At 38.9% G+C, this 23744-nt stretch overlaps 1 protein-coding gene across 2 annotated transcripts in view; it reads left to right on the top strand.

The window, feature by feature from the left end:
• plxnb2b (plexin b2b) overlaps positions 1 to 23077 on the top strand; it is a 194108-nt gene extending 171031 nt beyond the window's left edge. For both annotated transcript variants that reach the window (XM_077567540.1, XM_077567541.1), the window contains 12 exons: positions 1475 to 1541; positions 2544 to 2690; positions 4456 to 4612; positions 6694 to 6794; positions 9727 to 9811; positions 10115 to 10266; positions 10712 to 10872; positions 14025 to 14172; positions 15211 to 15275; positions 15362 to 15437; positions 15680 to 15754; positions 18476 to 23077. In XM_077567540.1, the coding sequence (XP_077423666.1) occupies positions 1475 to 1541; positions 2544 to 2690; positions 4456 to 4612; positions 6694 to 6794; positions 9727 to 9811; positions 10115 to 10266; positions 10712 to 10872; positions 14025 to 14172; positions 15211 to 15275; positions 15362 to 15437; positions 15680 to 15754; positions 18476 to 18580 (1339 nt within the window). In that variant the 3' untranslated portion in view covers positions 18581 to 23077. The remainder of the gene's footprint in view (positions 1 to 1474; positions 1542 to 2543; positions 2691 to 4455; positions 4613 to 6693; positions 6795 to 9726; positions 9812 to 10114; positions 10267 to 10711; positions 10873 to 14024; positions 14173 to 15210; positions 15276 to 15361; positions 15438 to 15679; positions 15755 to 18475) is intronic.
• The last annotated feature ends 667 nt before the right edge of the window (positions 23078 to 23744 follow it).

Here is a 23744-nt window from a genome sequence, read left to right on the forward strand (position 1 = left end):
TTGCGCAGTACAATTTAGCTTTTTTTTTTTTTTTTTATCATTGGATGTATGTGATTTTGGCATGCCCCATCCACTGTTTTGCAATACAATGTGTATAATAAGTGGTTAAACGATACCAAATCAACTTTGTTTTTTTTTCTTTGCTTTGACTTCCCTGAAATTTCTATCCACCCTGTCATATGGTTAGAGACCATCTGTTGAAGCATCTACAGTGGATTATTGCTGAATAGTTTGACTTATGTTTGGTCATTTCCATGTTATGTTTGTAGATGACTGTTGTCAAGCTTAACATGTCCACCCTGTCATAGTAAAGTATCCATTGACCTCTCAGAAATATGAAATATTTTTAACATTACGTTATTCAGCTTGCTAACTGAATCGTGTTGCTCCAAGTGCTCATTAAAGCTAACGTTAGCCAAAAATGTCCACCCTGTCAATGTCCACCTTGCCAGCAGGTTCTCATAGTTTGCTGTTTTCATGTGCATTGTCTTTATTTAAAATATAACAATATATATTTATTTGTTAAGTAGACCTTTGAAGGGAGGCTGGGACCCTTAGATATGCGTCTGAATGCTTGACCTAGCTATTTTGGAAGGTTATTTTAATAAAATAGCTTTAACGATATATAGCTTTTCATCTCACTAACGTGAAAGATCATGTGAAGGTCAAAGCGTCCAAAGCAGAATCCTCCCTTGTTTTGTCATCTTTCATTGTTATCGGGATGCGGTGATATCACTTGAACTCTCTCCCATGTTTTGCCACTTAGCCACTGGCTGTTAAACAAATGCGCGTCTTAATTATCCCCCAGTGGAGAGGCTCATTATGCTGATTAGGTCATTGCGCCAACACGAGATCCCCCCCCCCCCTTCTTAAATACATCTAATTAGGCATGCTAACCGCTATCAATGCATGGGGACGAGGGAGGCTGCCGCCGGTGGATATCTGTCTTGAGGATCTGTCAAAGTGTCAGCTGAGTATGGAGTAGTTTGATGGACACTGACACTGACAGGCTTTGCAGAAACGCCTTGTCAACATTGTGCAGAAACTTAAATGCGCATCACCACATTCCAAGCTGTCACTGCCATAATTGACCCAGCAGCACTCAAAAAAATGGACCCGCTTTAAGCAGCCTTGACATTATTTGCAGATTTTAAGGGATGATTATGTTGTTGTTGTTTTATTATGTTTTTTATGTAATGTGTGGTAAAAAAAAAAATATATATATATATATATATATATATATATATATACTGTATATATATATATATAAAAAATGTAAAATATCTCATAATCTACTTAAATTGCATTTTTTTTCCTCCTGTGATGATCTGGGGGAAATGATAACGTCAACGGTTCCTAATCTAAAAAGGCTTAAAAATAATTGGGGTACAAGTATTTGTACCCAAAATCTAGATTTAAAATTCAATGATTGCTAATTTAGTCTGAAAATGTTGTCATATAATTTGTGTTTCAGATCCGAAACGGTGGTGGAAAGGATGCTGTGCAACTGGATGTCCATCTGCCTTTACCAGTTCCTAAAGGTAATACCCTCCAGTAAGATGCATACAGTAGTTCATGATGGAATGATCATTGAGGTGCCCACATTCTCCATTTTGCTGCAACAAACCATTTTATCGCTGCCCTCAGTCTCCTCTTAGCTGAAACACAAGCCTTTATATATTGATCTGTGTTTTCTTGATGCCCACATTCTACATATTACTGCAGTGGTCCATTTTTGTCTGCCCTTAGTCTCCACTTTGCTGTGGTGGTCCATGTTATAGCCTCCCATGTTCTCCGTTTTGCTGCAACAGTCTGTTTTTTCTTGCTGCTAGCTACAATAAATTTTCATTCCGCCCTCAGTCTCTGATTTGCCGTCATGCTCCATATTAATTACGTCCACAGCCTCCATTTGCCGCAGCAGTACATTTTATTGCTTTGCACTTTCCACTTTGCTGCAGCCCTTTATTTTTATGCTGCTCTCAATCTCCCTTTCTTTGCAGCACTCCATTTTCTTGCTGCCCTCATTCTCCAGTTTGTTGCTCTGCTCCTGTTTCTTGCTGCCTTCAGTCTGCACTTTGCTAAAGCAGTTTATTTTGTTGCCCTCCATTTTCTTACTGCCCTCATTCTCCACTCTGATTCAGCAGTTAATTTTTTTGATGCCCATATTCTCCACTGCGCTCCGTTTTCTTACTGCCCTCAGTCTCCGCTTTACTTTAGTTGTCAGTTTTCTCACTGTCCTCAGTCTCCACTTTTTGTGCAGTGGTCCATTTTCTTGCTGCCTTCAGTCTTCATTTTGATGACACTTTCATTTTATAGCACAACATGTTCCTGCTGCCCTCATTCTCGACTTAACTGCACTGGTCAATTTTTTGGCTGCCCTCAATCTCCTCTAGGCTAAAATCATTTTCTTTTGCCAAGAAGTAAATACAGTAGACTCTTGTAAAATGTTATTGTTGTTGTGTGCAGCGTGGTTTTCAAAGTTTCTCTGGGTTTTTCAAAAATAATCACAATGCGCTTAATTGTATCTATCGTTTGTGTGTCAGGACTCGGCAGGTGAGCCCTTGTACAAACTGTTCCGGGCCATCAAGCACCAGATTGAGAAAGGACCCGTCGACGCCCGAGTAAAAAAAGCCAAGTACACCCTCAATGACACGGGCCTGCTGGGCGATGACGTGGAGTATTCTGTGCTGGTGAGATGAACACGCTAAGTCGCTAACACGTACAAATATAACAGCTGGTTAAAGATTGCACAGACGTGAGTCTCAGTTGTCATGGGAACAGGATCTGTTGGGGGTGGGAACACCCTGAGGCCACCAGCTGCTTTTGTATGACATCCATTTTTAGTGTCATGTACTCGCGCGCAAAAAGACACGGAGACCAGCCGACGTATTCACGGCTCAGCTTGGAAATGCGACAAGTTCCTACATGGAATGATTATAAGCCACTGCAAAGCTGTTTGGACTTAGCCCACTGCATTCCAGATACGGAGAAGCTAATGTGAACACTGTCAAAGTCAGCACACTCACACGCACGCACACACACACACACACACTAAATAAATAAATATATAAATAAAATGGCTTGTGGGTAATGGCGATGTCGTGGACAATTATCGAATTAGCCCCCAATCATGCTGTCTCCCCCCGCAGTGATGGATCTCTTCCTGTGATTGAATTACAGTGTGCAAAGCAAGGCAAGCCCACCACACACACCCCCTCCTTCCCCCACCCCCTATGGTGGACTTGATTTCACAGGTCTCCACGATTACTTTGGATTTCACGGGCCGCTATTCACACTGACACTCAAATGCAGAGCGAGTAGGATTGGATTGGCTGCAACCCTCCCCTGCCGTCCCCCCTCCACCCCCCTTTAACGTCAACTTCTCCCTTTTTTGATTGCATCAAGTGGTCAATTAGTTCCTGGCCGAGTGACTCAAGTTGCTCCCACCGAGCCGCGGTCATTAGCCGGGGCCGAGGTGACAGAATTCCTATCAAGTACCACCGCCTCTGAGTGTGTGCGACAAGCTTGGTTACCATGACAACCACATCTTGACAGCAGAGTTGTGTGTGTGTGTGTGTGTGTGTGTGTGTTTCGAGTGGGAGGTCAAACGATATCCAGTTGGGCAAGTTGGATACTTTCCCTGCCAAGTAATTGGAATTCATAACAGAAGATTTGTGGTAGTTTTAGACATGATACAAATGTTTTCTCATAAACAAACGAATGAATTGAATTTACGTTAAAACAAAATGTTTTTGCTTCTCTTTGTTTACTTAATCCCACAAAAAAGAATGTTTTAATATTGAAATGATCTTGAGTAGGACACATAATTCTAACTTTAATATTTGAAAGACAAAAATGCCAAAACAGCAAATATTGGGTTACCATTTCAATGATGATATGCTGCCCTCAATCTCTACTTTGTTGTCGCAGTCTTATTTGAAACCTAAATTCAGAGTTGTTGTTTTATTTTGGTTTTCAATTGGTAATTGCAAAGTGAAAGTTCTGCCTTTTTCTTTAAAATGGTCTGTCATTGGTTTAATAGAAAGTACTGGTGGTATTGGTTACTTGGTTTAGATATTGGTGAGTAGTCAATAATTGAACACTCTTATTGGTATTAGTCTGAAAAAAAAGTAGTATCGAACGTGCCCATTTAAAAAAAATAATAATAATTAAATATATAATTCAAACTTTGATGTATGAATGGCCTTTAAAAAGGCAATAATGGCAAAACAAGAAATTACAAATGATGAACTACATTTTTAACATTTGTAAAGAGGCCTATTTTCCATTAAACTTTTCTTTTGTGTGTAGGTCATGGATTCGCCCCATTATTATTTCATTATCATATCTCTATGAAATAATTGATCATGTCAAGATTACTGAACCGTATATGCTGTGCTGTGTGCGTTTGAATATCCCTGTTTGTTTCACACTTTGTTTGTGTCTTGTTGCCAGACGCTGCAAGTGCTGGTGCACGGCGAGGGTCCCGATGTGACGCCCGTCAAGGTCCTGAGCTGTGACACCATCTCGCAGGTGAAGGAGAAGATCATCGAGCAGGTGTACAGGAACCTGCCCTACACCACGCGGCCCAAGGTGGACAGCGTCACGCTGGGTGAGTGAAGCGTTTACAGTCGGCACTGAGGCTTTTAAAATGTACGGGGGAAAAAGAAGCCTGACATGAAACATTGCTGTCATTTTACGATGTCAGCATACCTCGTTCAGCAGTTAAAGGAAGAACTTTACTGTCAACAGTTTCATGTCACTTAAAACAAAACGTTATTAGAGGGTTGAGAAAGGAAGCTAAAATAGCGACAGTGTCGCGTAGTTGCCAATGACAAGTAGCCGCTGCTTCATGGCAGGCCCCTGCGTGACATGTGGATAAGAATTGTGCAGCAATTCTTTATCTTATGATGGGAAAATGTCAAAGAAATGTTATTAAGATACTTGGGAACAGTTTTAAATTGGATAAAAAACGTTTTCATGTATCCTTAAAAGTTACTAGAAAGCTTTTCAGCTTTTTCTACATCCAAACAGTGTAAATCTAGGGTCGTCAGTTAAAGAAAAGAAAAAGTGTTATTTATTTATGTATGTATTTATTTTATTTTTGGCAGAAACTGGTTTCTGACAGTTTTTTTTTTTTTTTTTTTTTTTTTACCATCTGAAGCTTGTTGCTGCCAGGTTTTCATTTTTTACTGTCGCAAGCCTGTTTCATCCTGGCACGATTCGGGCGTTTAGGAAATTTTTAGATTTTTTATTATTTTTTAAAAATGTATTTAAGCATATAAAATACCATTTTTCAAGGGATTCCTGGCCAAGAGAAGAGATTTAAATTTCTAGGTTGTTGAGGGTTTTTTAACTGTCAGAAAGGGTCTAAAAAATGAATTTAAAAGACGAAAAATTCCACAAGCAGAAATGTGCTTCTTACAGTTAAAAAAATAATAATTTTTACTGCTTGCCCTGGAATGAGCTTCCATATAAAAGCATCACTATTTGGGCTTCTTTTTTTTTGTAATGATGCCACCACATATGGCTACCACATTATGGCAGAGAGAGGATATTTCATCATAACAATCGGAAAAGTTATTTACTCCCACATAGGGAAATGTCTGGCAGCTCAGTACAATATGAACAATACAATTCTTTATATATCATTTACATTAAATAAGTTGGTTTTAGCAAGCAGATGCTAGCAGCAGATGATGTAAATAGCATCTAGCTGGAAGTTAATGGCTAATGACCAGAGAAGCTTGTCAACAACTGGCAGGTTTGCTGCACTAAAAACAAAAGGGCCAGTAATTTTACTTTTATTTTAGTTTTAAACATACTCTTAAACTTGTATGGCAGTTCAAAATTACATTTCCTTCATACAGAATTTTTTTTGGAATTGTTCATTTCTTTCAGCTCTGAATCGACTTATTCAGTCGTAGCAGCAAAAAGAAAAGCTTTTATTCGCTAAACAAAGTTCCAAAGTTGCAAACCTAGGGGGAGCCGACTTCAAAAGCTCAAATCTCCACAGACATTTTTGCCACATCAAAGACTTTTTTTTTTCCTCCCATATTCCCACGCGCGCAGCCGTTCTGCGTTTCAGATAAGTGCAGATCTGTCGTCTTTCGTAGCGCATCGGGATGATAACCCTCTCATGTGGCGCTAATTGTAAATGAGCCACGATGGCGCCCCAACCCAGGTCTGCGCCGCCGTTAAATCTAATCTCCATTCAGAAGTGTTGAGCTGCCAATCAGCTTTGGAATTACATTTAGAACATTTCTGACAAAGTCAGCTATCTGGTCTGCACACAGCAGCAGATTTGATCTAAATTTATAAATGTACGTTTCTTTTCATTTGTGGCTGCACCGCAGGGCTGCTGCGGCTGCTGCTGAGTAATATATACTGTATAATGTTATGTATTGATATAGTATATGCAAGATGTAAATAGCCATACTGTACACGTGATAACCAAGACCTGTAGATAAAAATACAAGTAGTGAGCAGAATGTATAACCAGGTGCAAGTTGTGGTACTTTTGCCAAAAATACTCAAGGAAAAGTAAAAACTATGCCGCATTAAACTAACCTGACAAGTAAAATCCAAAGAGTTACTTAGGTACAAATAGCGGCATAAAAGTAGCTTGTTGCTAGTTACCCACCTCTGATGGTGAAACTTCTTTTTTTTTTTTTGTCCTTTTCTCTTCCACAGAATGGCGCCCAGGCTCCACGGGCCAGATTTTGTCTGATCTGGACTTGACATCCCAGAAAGAGGGCAGATGGAAACGCATCAACACACTGGCTCACTACAACGTACGTAACGCTTTTGTAATTTCATGACTTCTTTTTCCTAAATAATCATTTTCATTCCTGTAACATTTTGATTTCGTTTTTTTATTGTGCACTTTATGCTTGTAGCATTACAACAATTTCCTCGATGACTTTTCTCGTAATACACTAAACTCTCAGTATTCATCGGGGGATGTTAACTGAGCCCTGCCGCGAATAGAGAAAGGGGTTCGTAATTGCTTGTAGATGCCACAAAATGGCGGCTAAGTATATAAAATGGAGGGTATCATAAAAAATAAGTTGCATGATGACTCCAATAGTTCAAATGTTCAATTGGGTGAAGGCAAGGGTTTCATGGTATCCCATTTGAACTGGTTTATTTATTGTGGTCTTCAACAACATATAATATTCAGCAAAGCATCAACACCATGCATCTAGAATGTACGCTATCATTAGCCCATGTTACATAAGCCACTGTATTCAGTATTTCAATTATTCAACACAAACAAACCACCCTCACATGAGGTATTAGCTAGCCTACTAGAATAAGGATCTTGGCTCACTTTAGAAGTACACACCAGAAAAAAAAAAAAATCCAATCCCTCCTCACCACCATTGAGAGAAGCCCTCTAAATCTTCCTTTCACCGCATCGACCCTGTGAAAACAAAGGTCAGCCACAAATATCCCCCTTCAGTGCTGCCTTTCATGCGCTTAAATCTTCATTCTTCTTCGGTGCCCTGCTCTCGTTAACTCTTGTATTGTCCGTTAAAAGCTGAATCCATGGGTCATACGTGCGTGCCACTAATGCTGCTGTTTGAGAAGAAAATGGCCTGTAAACATGCCCATGCTGAGTCCCGCCATGGTTGTTGTCTTGTCCACTCGACTGTATTGATTATGAATTAGTTTTGGGTTGTGAAAGAAGATGATGTGAGGACTATGTGTGTTGTTACCGCAACCAAGAAGTTTTTATTGATGAGCCTCTTTGAAATAAACTTTAGAAGCAGGGGCCGAAAAAGAAATCATTCATTTTTTGTGAGTCATGATCGATGATGATTATGAGAATAAAGTCATGCTCACAATATTACAACTTTATTTTCATTACGCTAAGTTTTTTTAAATTTAGATTTTTTTTAAATACATTTTCTGTTGATTTAGGACTTTTTATGCAAATATTACAAATTCTTGTGCCATAGCGATTTATTTTCTTTTAATTAACTACTTGATTTCGGCATTACAGATTTATTTTTCTTATATTACTACTAAATTCTTGTAATGTTGCAGCGTTATTCTCAAAAAATATTTGTGCCCAAAATTTACTCTCACGGTGTTAATTTTGTTATTTATGTATTTGAACTTTACTCTCAAATTTTGAAACGCAATTCTTCTGTATTGTATTTGAACTCAATATATCTCATGTTTCCTATAATATATAAGTTTTTTTTTTTTTTAAAGATCCCCTTTTTTCATAATTGGGCTGTTTTTTTAAAATTGTATTTTATTTTTAATATTAATAAAACTTTTTCTCGTAACTTTACGCTTTTGTACTTCGTCCGTCCGTCCGTCCGTCCGTCCGTCCGTCCGTCCGTCCGTCCGTCCGCTTTTGTACTTGAAAATTACAACTTTTTTTTCTTAGATGTATAGTTCTTAATAAAATTAATACAAAAATCGGAAAATAAAAAAAAATTGCAATATTAAAGGATCTTTGTGCAGTTTGTAACTTTTTTACTCTCGACTGCCACCTCTGGCCCAAAGCATAACTGCCAAATTTGTGCAACTCGTTCATGGTGCGCGTGTGTGTATGTGCACGATCTTAAAGCAACAGCCACCATTGACAAAGACTAGACTTCAAATAAAGTTAGAAAAACTGCGCCCCTTCCCAAAGAAACTGTGGAGTGTGAGGGTCTGCACACTCTAATATAAAGGTAAGATAAAATCTTATAGGTGTCGTCAGAGTAAAACAGTCAGGGCTCTTTGTACTCATCTGGGCATTGTTGGAGCATGCATGATGTAAAAAAAAAAAAAAATTTAAATTAAAAATAAAAAATAAAAAAAGCTTTAATATTACCTTTTCAAACTACACAATGCACCTTTAATGGCTTTTTTTTTTTTAGATTGTTCAGCATGAGCCTAATAATTCTTCTATCAACTACGCTATTAATTCTGAACAATATTTTGAAATTTTTATTTTATTGTTCAAAAATATCATTGTATATAATAGTTTCTTACTATGTATTTTATTCTCTCTCTTTTTTATGTTTTAACCAATCTGCTGCGTGCTGCAGATTTTCCCCTCTGGGTAACATCAGAGGATTAATTTATGTTACATATCACTGGTGTCTGGCCAAAACTTTGTACTTCCAACATCGCCACTTTTCAAGAGATGCCAAAAACAACTTCTTTTTTTAATACATATATTTTATTTTTTACCAACCATTAACATTGCATCATCAAAGTATGGAAGAGGATTAGGGCCAGTGAAGAGAGAGAAAAAAAGTTTGGCAGGATTCTCACTTTATTCTCAGCTTTCTCACTTTAAAGTGAGAATTCTTACTTTATTCTCAAAATTCTCACTTTAATCACAGAATTCTGACTTTAAATTGTCACAATTCTGACTTTAAAGTCACAATTCTGACTTTATTCTCAGAATTCTGACTTTAAAGTGAGAATAACTTTAAAGTGAGAATTCTCACTTTAAAGTGAAAATTCTGAAAAATAAAGTCAAAATCCTGCCAAACTTTTTTTTTCTCTCTTTCACTGTCCCTAATCCTCTTCCGTATCAAAGAGAACAAGCCATTTTCAACACTTTATATTGGGCAATTATTTGTAAAAATGACACCCACATGTGTAGACTGACCAAAAAAAAAAAAAAACGCCAGTGATATTATATTGTCCTTGGTGGAAGTCTGGTCTCTTCTGAGTAGTTATGTTGTGTTTTCTGTCTCCATTGCGTTGCAGGTCCGCGACAACGCCACCTTAGTCTTGTCACGAGTGCTCCACACGCAGCAGAACTACGATCAGAACCAGGAAAACCACGAGGAACGTAAGTGTTTTGAAAGGATGACATTTCCCCAGGCCTCCACCCACATCCCCGCTCTCATTTAGCATGCTAATTCATGTTTTATTTCCAGCCGCACTTTTTAGATTACTTTCAAATGAGATGCATTTTCTTCTCATGTGCATTTCATAAAAGCTGATTTTCACCCCAACGTTTGTCTTTGAAGTCCCGGGTGCGTTCATTCAAATTCAGCCGAGCGCCAACAAAGGCTTGTTGTGATCCGCACGCATTCGTGAGGAGCGTGTGCGTTTATAAGCGAGTAGCGTAACTGTTCAAGTGTTGTTTCAGGGAACGCTCTGTTGGAAGACGACAAGGTGTTCCACCTGGTGAGGCCCGCCGACGAACTGGATGAGATCAAGTCCAAGCGGGGCAGCATTAAGGACAAGTCCATGACCAAAGCCATCACTGAGATTTATCTCACTCGACTGCTGTCTGTCAAGGTGCACATTTCTTCTACGCTTGACAATTAAATGTCCATTCATTTCAATGAGTAGGAGGAGGATTTGAGATACAAGTGAGTGTGATCACAGAATGAATTCAACTCTCAAGTCAACTTTTATGCTTACGTTTTCTTGATCTTGATTTTCAGGATTTACTTCTCTTTGCTTTCTATCCACACATCCGATTCCTATTTTCCTCCATCTGCCATTGTTAGTTATGCATTTTTTCTGTGAACTATTTTCCTCATACTTCTGATTTGCTTTCCCAATTGAGGTTGTACCGCCACCTGTTGCTTCGGCAACTTGCAAATACGTTGTCATGGGGGTGGAATATTTTTCTTGTTGCCATTAACCCCAAGCAAATACTAAAATAGTTTCACGTCTTTTCTGCATTTGAATGTTCCCAGTGCTTCTCTGACTCATTCGGCTCTGCTGTTTCCTGTAGGGAACGTTGCAGCAATTTGTGGACGATTTCTTCCGCAGCGTGCTGTGCTCCGGGGCAGTGGTGCCACCGGCGGTCAAATACTTCTTTGACTTTTTGGACGAGCAGGCGCTGAAGCACAACAACGTGGATGATGAGACCATCCACATCTGGAAGACCAACAGGTACTGGTTTTAATGGGTGGGAAATTTGGAAGGGAAACTTGTATGCTTTTGTTGTGAATTTATGGGAATACACTGGACAGTCTTTTAACGCAAACCATTGACTGTTATAGATGTCAAAGATCCATTTTTACTGGGCTGGCAGTGAATAAGTTCAAAAGTATGCACAGTGAGCGCCCACATATTTGCGTGTAGGCTTTTGCAAATTCACCTATATGAGAGGATTATTTATTTATGTATTTATTCTTTTGAGGAGGTCTGAAAAACTCGTTTTTGTACTCAGATCAGGCCAATGCCTGTCTAATGTAAAAATATTACTTTGGCGCCATCTAGTGGCATCTTGCTGGAAAGCACCTGTTGAAGTGAGGCGAGGCATTTAATTTAGTCAGGTAGAACTCTGTTCTCATTTTATTTATTAAACAATATTGCAACTGTTTTCTTAAAAAAACTTAATATTTTATTTTCCTTCAACTTTTCACACTCTTGGAAATGAAATCTGGCTCTGTTATATTTCAACTTTTTTTTTTTTTACTATAAAAAAAATTTCCTCACTTAATCTTGCATTTTAAATATTTTTATGCTACGATAATTGTTGTACTACAACTTTTTTCATGGGGGGGAAAATAACTTTTCCTGTAATATTACTTTTTTTTCATAATATGACTTCATGTTTTTTAGCATTCAAAGTTTTTTATTTTAATTTATTATTTTATCCTCGTAATTTACAACTTTTTTCACATAACGTTGCTTCTATAGTCTCATAACTTTATAACATTTTTCTTGTTGCACTACATGATTTTACTCTCAACTTCAAAGTGCTGTTCTCATAGTATTGCAATGTTATGCTTAAAAAAAATATATTCCTGTGATTTCTTTTTCAATCCAGGACTTTATTAAATTGATTGTCGTTGCATTAAACCTTTTTTTTTCCCTCGCTTTTGTTCTTGTACAGTAATTTAACGATTTGTTTTTTCAAGTTATTTCAGCTATTTCTTGTCAAATTGCTTTATTTTCCTGGTATTTTAACTTTTTATCTTGTTAAACTACAAATTGTCACAACTTGATTCTCAAAATGTGACAACTTTATTCTTGTAACGTTTTGACTGTTTTCTTGAACAGCATTTTCGTTTTTGACACAAGGGCGCAGGAGAATTGCACCTTTCCCCTATTCTCTTTCACAAAGCCATCTTCCCACCTCTGTTATGTCTTTCCAAGTCCACAAGGAAAATGTTTTATTCAACCCCATCAAAATCCCTTGTTCTGGAATAACATTATTCTCAATATATTATATATATATATATATATATATATATTCAATATTCTCCATCGATTCCTGTGCAAAGTCTCCAAACTTTGAACATTAGCGTCAAACACTGCAACACGCACGCTGAAGTTGTCTAATCCACATCTGCGTCTGGAGTTCAATCGAGTAAGTCTTCCAAGAAACAAAAGTTGATTATCCAAGAAGGAGATGCATACAGATGCGCAAATGCGCCTCGGTGCGTTTTTGCATTTGCAATCCCGCCGCTCCCGTGTGACATTTAAGCGCATAAATTAGTGTCACGCCGGCAAAGTCTGGGGGCGCCCCAGACAACGTGTTGCATGTCGATGTCTGTGATTGACGCCAGGCTGAGCGAGAGCGAAAAAGAGCGAGCGCACTGGCACAAGGACAGGCGATGAGCGATTTAATTACTCGGCGCCGCGCACTCGGCATCCAGCCGTCATGTTTATCAAATCAATGCAGGGCCACGTATTAAATATGAATGTGTGTACGAGGCAGAACAACAAACAAACATGGTAATTGTGTCCCAAGCTAATTTAATTGTGGGATTGTTGCAACGGTGTTATTTTTATGCTTGTGTTGTACACCCTCCTGAGGTTTTTTGCCCACCCGGTATGTATTTTATTTTCACTCTGCGCTTTTCATGTCTCACTTGGGCGGGCACACGCTCAGATCAGGGAGAATGTTATGGCTTTTTTTTTTTATGTATACATCCTTATTTAGGAAAAGAATGAAGCTGCTGTTTTCTGCTCAGAGGGGAAATCAGTTAGCGTAGTCGAGCGTTGCGCACATGCCGTCTGTAGAGTTAAAGTTTTTGTAGGACTTTTAAAGGTCAGGCTTTGGCGAGGCCCCGACAAGCCTCGCTGGCTGTTGCTCAGCTCAGATCCCTTTTGTTTGCCTTTTGGAGCTCTTGTGTTTGTCTTTTTGATTGTAGTGGATGTGAGCGCGCTAAAACCTTCCACTGAATTATTCATGATCAAGAATTGACTTAAAGTAAATGCTATTGATTCTGTTTCAACGTGCCACAATGCCCTGGCTTTCCCAATTGCTCAACTTTCACGGCAATTTTTAAAAAATGCATCCAACCATGCAACTTAAAGAATGAATAGCTGATGTTACTTCTTAACTCATTCACTCCCAGCCATTTTTCGCTGAAGCAACCCCCTTCGCTCCCGGCTGTTTTACTGGATTTTGACTGATTTTGCAAGGCACACAGAATATTGTGTTCTATTGCTATAAAAACACAGAACCTACCAAAAGAAAGGTTAGAGTCTCTTCTTTCATCAAAAAAAAAGTATATTTCTATCTGTTTCCGTTTTGCAGCAATTAACATTATAACATAGCTAAGTTTCACCATTATTCACAAAACAGTGGGGGGGAAAGCCTTTTTGCAACATGGTCCTGGTTGATCTCTTATACTCTGCTGCCACCTGCTGGCCGTTTTTGTAATTACTACCACTGGTTCAACTATTTTGTGCATTTATTTGAAAGGCCGCATCAAAGCCTTCTTTATGCTCTTGCATAAAAAACTTATAAATACGTCTTTGGGACACTTAAGACATTTAAAATATAACGTATTTATACGTTTTTGGGATAAAATTTGTTAATTAATATGCAAAAGTGTCCGCTTACAACCCAAAACCTCTAATCAAATTTGCAGCTTTCGGAGATTTAAGATGAGCCATTGTGTAAATTTTTGCTTCTATGACATAATGGCGCAGAACAACTCTCTTACAAACACTTTTGGGGACCAAGATTTGCTTGGTTGTTTAATTTCACACTTTCACGCAACTATTTGTATACAAGCCATGACAAAGTCAGTTTACACACAATATGTCACCTTTCACGTGTTTTCCCCATGTATTTCCTGCAGCCTGCCTCTGCGCTTCTGGGTGAACATCCTGAAGAATCCTCACTTCATCTTCGACGTCCACGTGTCGGAGGTGGTGGACGCCTCGCTCTCCGTCATCGCGCAGACCTTCATGGACGCCTGCACCAAGACCGAGCACAAGCTCAGTCGGGTGAGCACAAACGCTATTAAGTGAACAGCCCACTGTTTGCATGAGTGGAAAGCAAAAAACAGCAATTGGGACTCCCCCACCTTTTTTTTTTTTTTTTACTTTTAATATTGCAGATATTAAAATTGTTTAAACCGCTAAATATGATTCAAAAGCACTTTTATATATTTCAATACTCATAACATCACGCTTACAAATTATTGTATTTCGGCAAACATTTTTTTGACAATCACTTCAACATACTTCCTTGACACCAATTCCTGTTGAGACAGTACTTTGGCGTCATCTTGTGGCACCTTAGGGCATTTCAGAAACGGCACATAAACCACCAATAAGTGCTTTTTTATTTTTTTTCACCTGGGGATGGTTTCCACAAGAAAAAATATACAAAGTGAATTTGTGAAGAGTGAACTGTAAATATGTAAAGGAATAATGTGCATGCAAGAGGACGATGGATGGTGAAAGTGAAATGGAGGAAATCAATCCACTGTAATAAGTTAATGGTAACTCAACTTAAAGGTGACAAGATTTTTGAGATACAAGCCATCACTCAGTCGATTTTTTTTGTTCTTGTCTTGAATTATGAACAAAAAAAGTCAACTCCACAACAAGCAGCCGATTTATATATTGTGTATTTAAACACACCAACTTACCAAAGTCTGCTAGCTTAATGCTAACGGACAAGTAGTTATAACCATTTAGCACCACATGCAGACAAGCAAAGTAAAACCCATAGGCATATATATTCTTTATCCTCTGCACAAAAAACGACTGTTGTGAAGTATTATACTGCCCCCTGGTGGCCAAAGCACGTCAATAAGCATTGAAATATGTAAACAATTCTTTCCTTTCTATTGTACTGTATCATGTTTTTACTATATGTTTTTTATAAAGTACAATACTGTCGAGTCATTTGTTTTGTAATGAATAACATTTTCAGTTAACCTCACTGATTTGACATCCGAGTATTTTGAGTTATGTGCATGTCAAGGAACAAACTGAATTCATAAGTCAAGGCGCCGCCGTTGTTTTTATGTGCAGGACTCCCCGAGTAACAAACTTCTCTATGCAAAGGAGATCTCGACCTACAAGAAGATGGTGGATGAGTAAGCGCCGTCAGCAATTTCCTGTCGCAGATGTTGCCGTCCGTGTCTTTCACAGTCTGAGCCTTGTGTGTGTATGTGTGCGTCAGTTATTACAAGGGCATCAGACAGATGGTCCCCGTCAGTGACCAGGACATGAACACTCATCTGGCAGAGGTCTCGCGGGTAAGATGCGCGCACACAGCCGCCATTTTTCCTTTTTGATTACGCTGCTAATACTGGCGGTGAAAAACACGCAAGGTTAGCTCCGTTTTTTTTAAATGATTGAAGTTACGTTGTCAGTTTTTTATTGTGTGACGGTTGTGGGTTTAAAAAAAGAAAAGAAAAAGTACACATATTTACGTACCAAAGCTGAAGTTAAGCCTTATAATTGTTCCTTTGGTCTTTTTGTTGTTGTTTTGCGCCAGTCTCACACGGACAAGCTGAACACACAAGTGGCTCTCCATCAGCTGTACCGGTACGCCAGCAAGTACTACGACGGGGTAAGAGGCCCAAAGGCGGTCTATTCCACTCAACGCACCACTGCCCGCTTTTGTTATTGCTTTTCCCTCCCCCGCCCATCTCCCCTTGCTTGACATGCCTGAAGAGTGATTGCGTGCAATTTTAATTGGAATCATTTCTCTAGGATGTGAATTGGAAAATTGCTCTCGGGGAATTGATTTTTTTTCTTCTTCTTATGTTTTAAAGTGTCCGTTGTGTGTTGCCACTTGAGGTCACAAAAAAGGAGGAATCAACAAAAGCTAATGAAGAAGTAGGATTAAAATTTAAATTAGAGCTCCAAGCGGGGCCTGACATCCCGACTGTTGTGTTGGACAGAGCACACAAAGTTTGAAGAAAGTCTGAGCGTCGGGGGCAAAGTTCATTTCTGGCTTATTTTTAGTTGTTTTGTTGTGCGAGCAAGCAGTTATCATGAATAGCTGGTGAGAAAGCCATCACATTAATAGTAGTTGAATTTGTTCTGTCACCACATTCAAAACACAAAACTCTTCTATATCAAATCATCTTCCCCCATTTAGATGAATGGAAATGTCATTCATTAATCGGTTCCAGCCTTTCAAAAACGCCCCCAAAAAATTTTGTAATGTGTTTTTAACATTCACTGCCATTGACAAGTATACTTATCAATTATGTTTTTCAACAACTTTACTGATGCATAACCACCAGTAGATGGCATCGATACACCATTTTAAATGTGATCAGCACATTTTGAGTCCTCTGACAGAAACGGCTCCATTTGTGCAACCAAACTTTTTTCTACTACTGGTTGTAAAAAATCAGAAAAAGGTAGAATCAAACTTTTTTCCCTTTCGGGTGAAAAGAGAGTCTTTTCTTTCATTTGGTCGGTTTGGTTTATCTATATACATTAGTGGTGCGAAATTACTGCGTTAATTGTGAGTTAATTTAAAGTTCCTTTAACGCCACAAAAATGTTTAACGCGCAATTAATGGAAAGCTTGCACTGGGGGAATTCCAGACACGTCTGCGTCAAAATTTAGCAGTAATAATAATGCATAAACTTTTATGGACTGGGGTCAAGTTGTATTTTACAATTTTTAAAAAGTTACTTCATGTTAAAGCGTAGATAGCTCTTAATATGAAAAAAGAAAAATGCACTGAGCTGTCACTGTCTTACAAATGCAATTATGCCATCTAGTGGCAGAAAATGACCTCAACACAAATTAATATATCACACTCATTTTTTTACAGTACTGTAAATATTTTTTATTTTAACTCAATTTTATGAATTATTATGAAATTGTTGCATCAATGACTAAAAGCATTTTTTCCACTTTTATGTTAATAAGAGTATGAAAAATATTACACTGTACATTTTATACAGATATGAAATTTGCAATTAATCGTGAGTAAAACTTTGAAGTCATGGGATTAATTACCATGAAAAATTGTATTCGCCACATTGTATGTGCCGATCTCATTTAAAATGGTGTATCGATGCCATCTAATGACAGTTATGCATCAGTAAAGTTGTTGAAAAACATAATTGATAAGTATACTTGTCAATCATAATCATTGAACACAATATCATGTGGCTCTTGAATATGTCAACATGTTCTAAAATGTCTGAATATGGTCAAAATGTTAGTCACAATATTTTTTTTTCAATATTGTAATCACTCACAATTGTTAATCACAAATATTCATCAAGTTAGCAACTGTACTATTACTATACTAATTATTGTACAAATTTTTAACAAACAATGCTGAGGTTGACTAACATTTCAAAAGGTGGAGGGATGCGTTGGAAATGAGAGGAATGAAAAAAAATCAAATTTATGTCACGTGCCTAGCTTAATGAAGAGTTAACAATGCGTCGCCCCCTGGTGTTTGGCTGACTACTGGTTGAGAAAGTGCTTAACTAGATATGCATCAGAGCAGGGGTGCTCAAGTTCGATCCTCGAGACCCCCTATCCAGCCTGTTTTCCATGTTTCCCTCCTGCAGCACAGCTGAATCTAATGATCAGCTAATCAGCAAGCTTTGCAGAAACCTGATAACGTTCCTGATCATGAATCAGGTGTGTTAGTGGGGAGAAACATGGCAAACAGGCTGGATAGGGGCTCTCGAGGATCGAACTTGAATTTTAAATGAAAAAATCACCAATGATCAGATTCATTGGATTGTGGCAAGATCGTGATCAAATTTCTAATGCAGGTATGTATCTTCAAGGGCTACACGATATCGAAGAAATATGTGATATGGGTATTAAATATTGTGATATGGAATATTGTTATATTTAAAATGTATCTAAATAAATGACATTTTTAATTATTCTCTTATGAAATATTTTTTTTTTCATGCTGCAAAATATGTAGGCTCAATGTATTTTTAGCTAATTAATTGTAATAATGTATTATTTTAATTTTATTTTTAACCAATGACCTTAGCTGTCTTTTTTTTAATTTAATTTTTTTATGATTTTGCCCCTTTTCCCACAAAAGAACAACATGGGGGGGGGGGGTCTTATCTTATGTAACATGTCTAACATGAACATCATGCAAATCAACTTGTGATTGTGATTGGTTAGCTAAGGTCCAATCATGAACCAGAAGTGTTGACATCATCCAAATGATGCGTTTTCATTGGTTTAGACACGCAACTATGTCATGTCCACTGCAATCATCCGCGGGTCCGAAGTGGTTAAGGCTGCTCACTTTCTTACTTAGCGTCTCTCCACCTCCTCCCAGATCATCTCATCCCTGGACGAAGACCCGGCGGCGCAGAGTAAGCAGCTGACCCTGCGGCTCCAGCAGATAGCAGCCGCCCTGGAAAACAAAGTGACTGATCTCTAACGTGCAAACGGAGACGGGCGGGATAATCGGTGGGATCCTGCCAGTGACTACAGGGGCTTATTTCTTCTTGTTTTCCGCTTGATAAATCACAGAGAGACGGCAGTGGCGTGCATTATTGCCCTGGGACAATATTCTAATAATAATAATAATGTTCTCCTGTGCGGCGTATCATTGAAATGCATACGGAGAGTAAAGCGAGTTGATGTGCTAGACTGTCAAAAAAAAAAAAAAAAAAAAAGGTACGCCTTAAAGCTTACTTGCCAAACCTCAAGCACGCAACGCGAGAGAAAGAAGTAAGCCCCTGTGGCAGGGGATAATCAGATGTTCAATTTCTTTTCCTTCTGAGAATTGTATGATCTATTTTTTTTTATCTGTCTTTATCGCTGAAAAAGAGAGCTTTATAAGGAAACACAAAAAAAAAACTTTTTAAATGGATCACCCAGTGGTGCGGATAGTGTTTTTATGATTCCACGTGTTAGGAGATTTTAATGTGTGCGCGTGTGGGAGCGTTTGTGGATGCGTGCACACGGGATGCCTAAAGTCGGGCGTGAGGGCCGAGAGGCGCCCGCTTCCTGTCGATGGACCCCCCCCACCCCACCCCACCCTAAGTCCCACATTGACAGGAGCTCGCGCCCTCACCAAAGGGTCCTCACACAAGGACAATGTACAGGCTCTTATGAATGACGGCTCGACAGTATCTATATTTTTAATGTTGTTTATTTTTGAAGCCGTGCGTGCTTTGTGGAAGCCACTAACAGCACAGACTGTCTCCCTTTAGTGTTCAGTGCCATGGTACATTCCACTTCAAAAACAAAAGCACAGAAGAACATTTCAATCTGTTTTTTTTCTCTCTCTCCTTAATATTTTGTTTGATTTTTGCTGCTATCTTAACGTTTTCATTCACATCAACCCTGAAATGAGCTACCATCAAATCCCATCATCTTACAAATACCAGCAGAATTTAGTAGGGTTTCACTCGTCGTAAGGTCAAAAATCTAATTGCAACAAACAACATCATGTCACATATCAAATTAAAGGTCTTGGTAGAGGCTTTCCAAATGTGTAATTAATTTGTCAATACACTCTCATGTAATGACAAAATAACCTTTTTATTTTCTTGAAAAGGTCACCAGTATTCATTTTTTCTACCATTACAAGCAAATCCTGCTAAATTCTGGCGAGAACAGGCTCATAAATCATATCCGCCTATGGTAGCAGTTTAGCAATAGAATAATGGTCAATATGTTTGTATTTGATTAGTATTAAGATGATCCTGTGCCATTCTTTTGTATGTATATCTGTTGTCCAAATATTCATCAAGCATCTTGCCTCTTGAAGCTATGTAATAGCCCTTTGCTGATTGCTGTCAATAATCTGCCAGGTATGCAGTTGCTACTTAACGCGGTACATAATGAACAAAATGGCTTGTAAATATTTGTTAAATCAACGTTTTTTTAGATTATTGTGTGAAAGCAGGGTGGGGCCAGTCGTTGTGACTTTTCTTCATCTGGAAAATGGAGGCCAGTGATGATGATGTCATTGAGGACCTGACCATTCTTGTACGAGTACATGATAACGGTTGAGTGTGTGCCATGGTTGTGTGTGCACCTTTTTATAATTGTGCTCGTGTGTGTGGGCATCATACCATGGTTGTACCTGACTAGGTTTTGCTCATGTGTGAGTGTACCTGATCACGGTTGTGTATATACCTTAAAAAGGTTAGGGTATGCACCTGACCTTGGTTGTGTGTGTACCTCACCGTTGTTGTGCATATGCACCGGATCATAATTGTGTAGACCTTCCCATGGTTGTGTATGTATCCCAACTCTGCTTGGTGTATACATTACAATAGTTCTGTGTGTACCTGACAATGAATGTGTGTGTACCTCATATGTGGTTAAGCGTCCACCTTTCCGTGGTTTTGTCTGCACCTTACCATGCTGCGTGTGTGTACTTCACCATAGGTTTGTATGTACCTGACCATGGTGGTGTGTATACCTTACCGTGGTGGTCTGTGTGCCTGACCATGGTTGTGTATGTACCTTACCTTGGTTGTGTGTATGCCTGATCATGATTGTGTGTATGCCTTACCGTGGTGGCCTGTGTACCTGACCATGGTTGTGTATGTACCTTACCTTGGTTGTGTATGTACCTGATCATGATTGTGTGTATGCCTTACCGTTGTTGTCCGTGTACCTCACCGGGGTTTTGTGTGTACCTGATCAGGGTTGGGTGTATACCTTACCGTGGTGGTCTGTGTACCTCACCATGGTTGTGTATGTACCTGATCATGATTGTGTGTGTATATGTGTGTACCTTACCATGTTTGTGTGTGTGCCTGATAATATTTGTGTCTATACCCTACCATGGTTTTGTATGTACCTGACCATGGTTGTGTGTATACCTTACCATGGTTGTCTGTGCACCTGACCACGGTTGTGTGTACACTTTACCGTGGTTGTCTGTGTATCAGACAACGAATGTGTACCTCAGCATGGTTATTATGTGCATCTGACCACGGTTGTGTGTGCACCTCGTGTTTATTGGCCTGTCTATGATCATGTTGGAAAGAGATGATGGTTGTGTGGAGCTGTGGAGACTAACAAGCTCCAGAGACCTCTGAGAATGTTAAACCTTGCCTTTGCGAGGGTTGGGGGGGCTGGTGTGCACGGACCTCAAGCCTACCTGTCCCGCCTTGCTGTCTCAGCACGCCCTGACATCCAGAACAACAGCACTTGGCCCTGCCCACCTAACCTACACCCCCCCCACACACACTCTATCTGATGGCATCAGGGGGGGACTCTGTTGACTCTTCTCACTGGCAGAGTCGATGCAAGAAGCTTCTTTCAGAGCCTTTCTTTGACCAAAAATGTGCCTTATTGAACAGGATGATACATATAATGTTTCTAAATTATTCTCTCGGTAACCTATGATGACGATAGTGCTATAGACACAGCAATGTATTTGGACTTGTGATGTTGTGTGTGCTGTCTAAAATGCTATATGGATGCCCTGCTGCCGCAGTGTGTGCGCGTGCGTGTGTGTGCCAATTAGGGGTGGGAATTGCGACATTTTACTGATAGTATCACGATACAGCAATATTTCATTTATTGCAGTGGTTCGCAAAAGGTTTACACCTAAATAGAAACTCCAACATGACCAAGTAGCATCTCAGACTTAAGCGGTACGAAAAGTTTTTTTTTCTTATGTTAAATGAAATTTTAGATATCAAAAGTACTTGAGGTAGGGATGTTTGATACCACCTTTTTTTCAGACTGATACCTGTATGAGTATTCACATTTGAGTACTTTACCAATACAAATACCTCTAGTACTTTGATATATAAGATTTCATTGATCACAATGACCAAAAAAATCGTGAACGAAGACCTTTCTTTCTGACGCAGATGTTGGTTCGCTAATGTGTCAAACAGCTGCAGTATAGCGCCAACTACTGTCAAGGAGGACTTACTCAATGTAAATGTTTTATTTTTTTTGCCTTAAGTATTGGTAGCTGGTATTGATAATGTCCATGATAACCAGATTCCTCTGATACCAGTATTGGTACACACCCATCTCTATTGGTACTCTGTGAGTACCCTGTCTGAAAAAAAGTGGTATCGAAAATCCCTATTAAAAATGTTACCTTGGGATGGTGATGACGATCTTTCGTGGCCGTTTATTCATTTGTTTTCGTTTTTGGGGGCTCGTCCGTCATTTTTTTCTTTTTTTACAAAAACAAATAAAATAAACGGCTATGGAAGCTCGTGGACCAAAACATATCCAAATAAATGTTTTGGTACCAAACATGGCTAATTTCCAATGTATTGAATTTAAAACTAAATGTGATTATTTTGCATATACCAGGAGCCTGTGTACCATACTTTGAGAATCACTGCAATATTGGAAGAAAACCATTTTCGGTACATAATCGTATCTACCAGTATGTAAGTTACGTTTTGCTGACAGTATATACCGAACTGATATCGGATATTTAATGCTGGTATCAATAGCGTATCCCACCCCGACTGCCAATAGGCTGACTACATTTCATGGTGATTTCTTTGACGGTGGCAGTGTTGATATGTTTCTTTTGGGTGTCTGTAGTGTGAGCTTTGTAGGCCAAAAAATAAAATAAAAAAGAAGCCAAATTTGGATTTTCCCGTTCAAATGGTTAACATTCCTGAGTAAATCCAAACAAGTGGGGTGCAGGGGGCGGGTTTTCTTCTGTAGACTTCTGAGTAGAGCGCAAAATTGTACCAGTGGTGTTTATTTTCCACCCTGTGTTTTCTTGGCTATTCCACAGTGTGTGCGATAAATGACTTCTAGCTATTACTCCACAAATGACCTTTCTTACTGCTGTGCAGTTATTATTTTTTATGATTTCTTGTTTCCTATACTGTATCAATCTTTGTAAAACATGTTGAAATACTGTATTCTGACTGTATACTCCTATGCATTGAGTCCTGGAAGAAAAAGAAAAGAAAAGAAAAAAGCTGTTGTGTTGAGTCATTTTTTCTAGTCTTATTGAATGTTGTCTTATTGTAAAAGAAGTGCAGCAGTCTAAGCGGCTTGGGGTTTTGTACCTGATCTGCTTGTGTTCATTTAATTTAATCAATGCAGCATTGTGTGTGCGTGTGTGTGTGTGTGTGTGTGTGTGGATGGAGCTCTTACAGCCAGATTTCATCATGCGCTCCTGTGTGAATAAACTTGGAGGCCAATATGTCCTTCATATGGCCCTGTGTTTCTTTTCCCTTTTTCAATAGTGATTGGCTTCAATTGGAAGTTTCTCCTTCCATGCATATTGCATGATTTACAATCACCTTGGGCTTCCCACTCGTATTTGCCACACGGCCAATTTCTTTTTCAAGTTAACTGGTATTTATACAGCTCATTCCAGCGCCTCGACTTTACGCAGGAGCCAACGCGCGCAACCTGGACTTGCAGAAATAATAAGTGGAGAATAATTTGATTCCGATAAAAAGAGAGTCACTTTATGATGCAGCAGAACCTTGGTAATAAATACAAGGGATGGGCAACTGGCAGCTCATGGGCCGCATGGGCCTCCTCTCTGAGTGGCCCTTTGATTTATTTTCTTTTTTAAATTTTTAATTACCATTTATTTGTAATCATGTTTCCTCTACTGCAGTGGAACACCCTGCATA

Source organism: Vanacampus margaritifer, chromosome 6 (genome assembly GCF_051991255.1).
Source record: "Vanacampus margaritifer isolate UIUO_Vmar chromosome 6, RoL_Vmar_1.0, whole genome shotgun sequence".
Classification (NCBI taxonomy): domain Eukaryota; kingdom Metazoa; phylum Chordata; class Actinopteri; order Syngnathiformes; family Syngnathidae; genus Vanacampus; species Vanacampus margaritifer.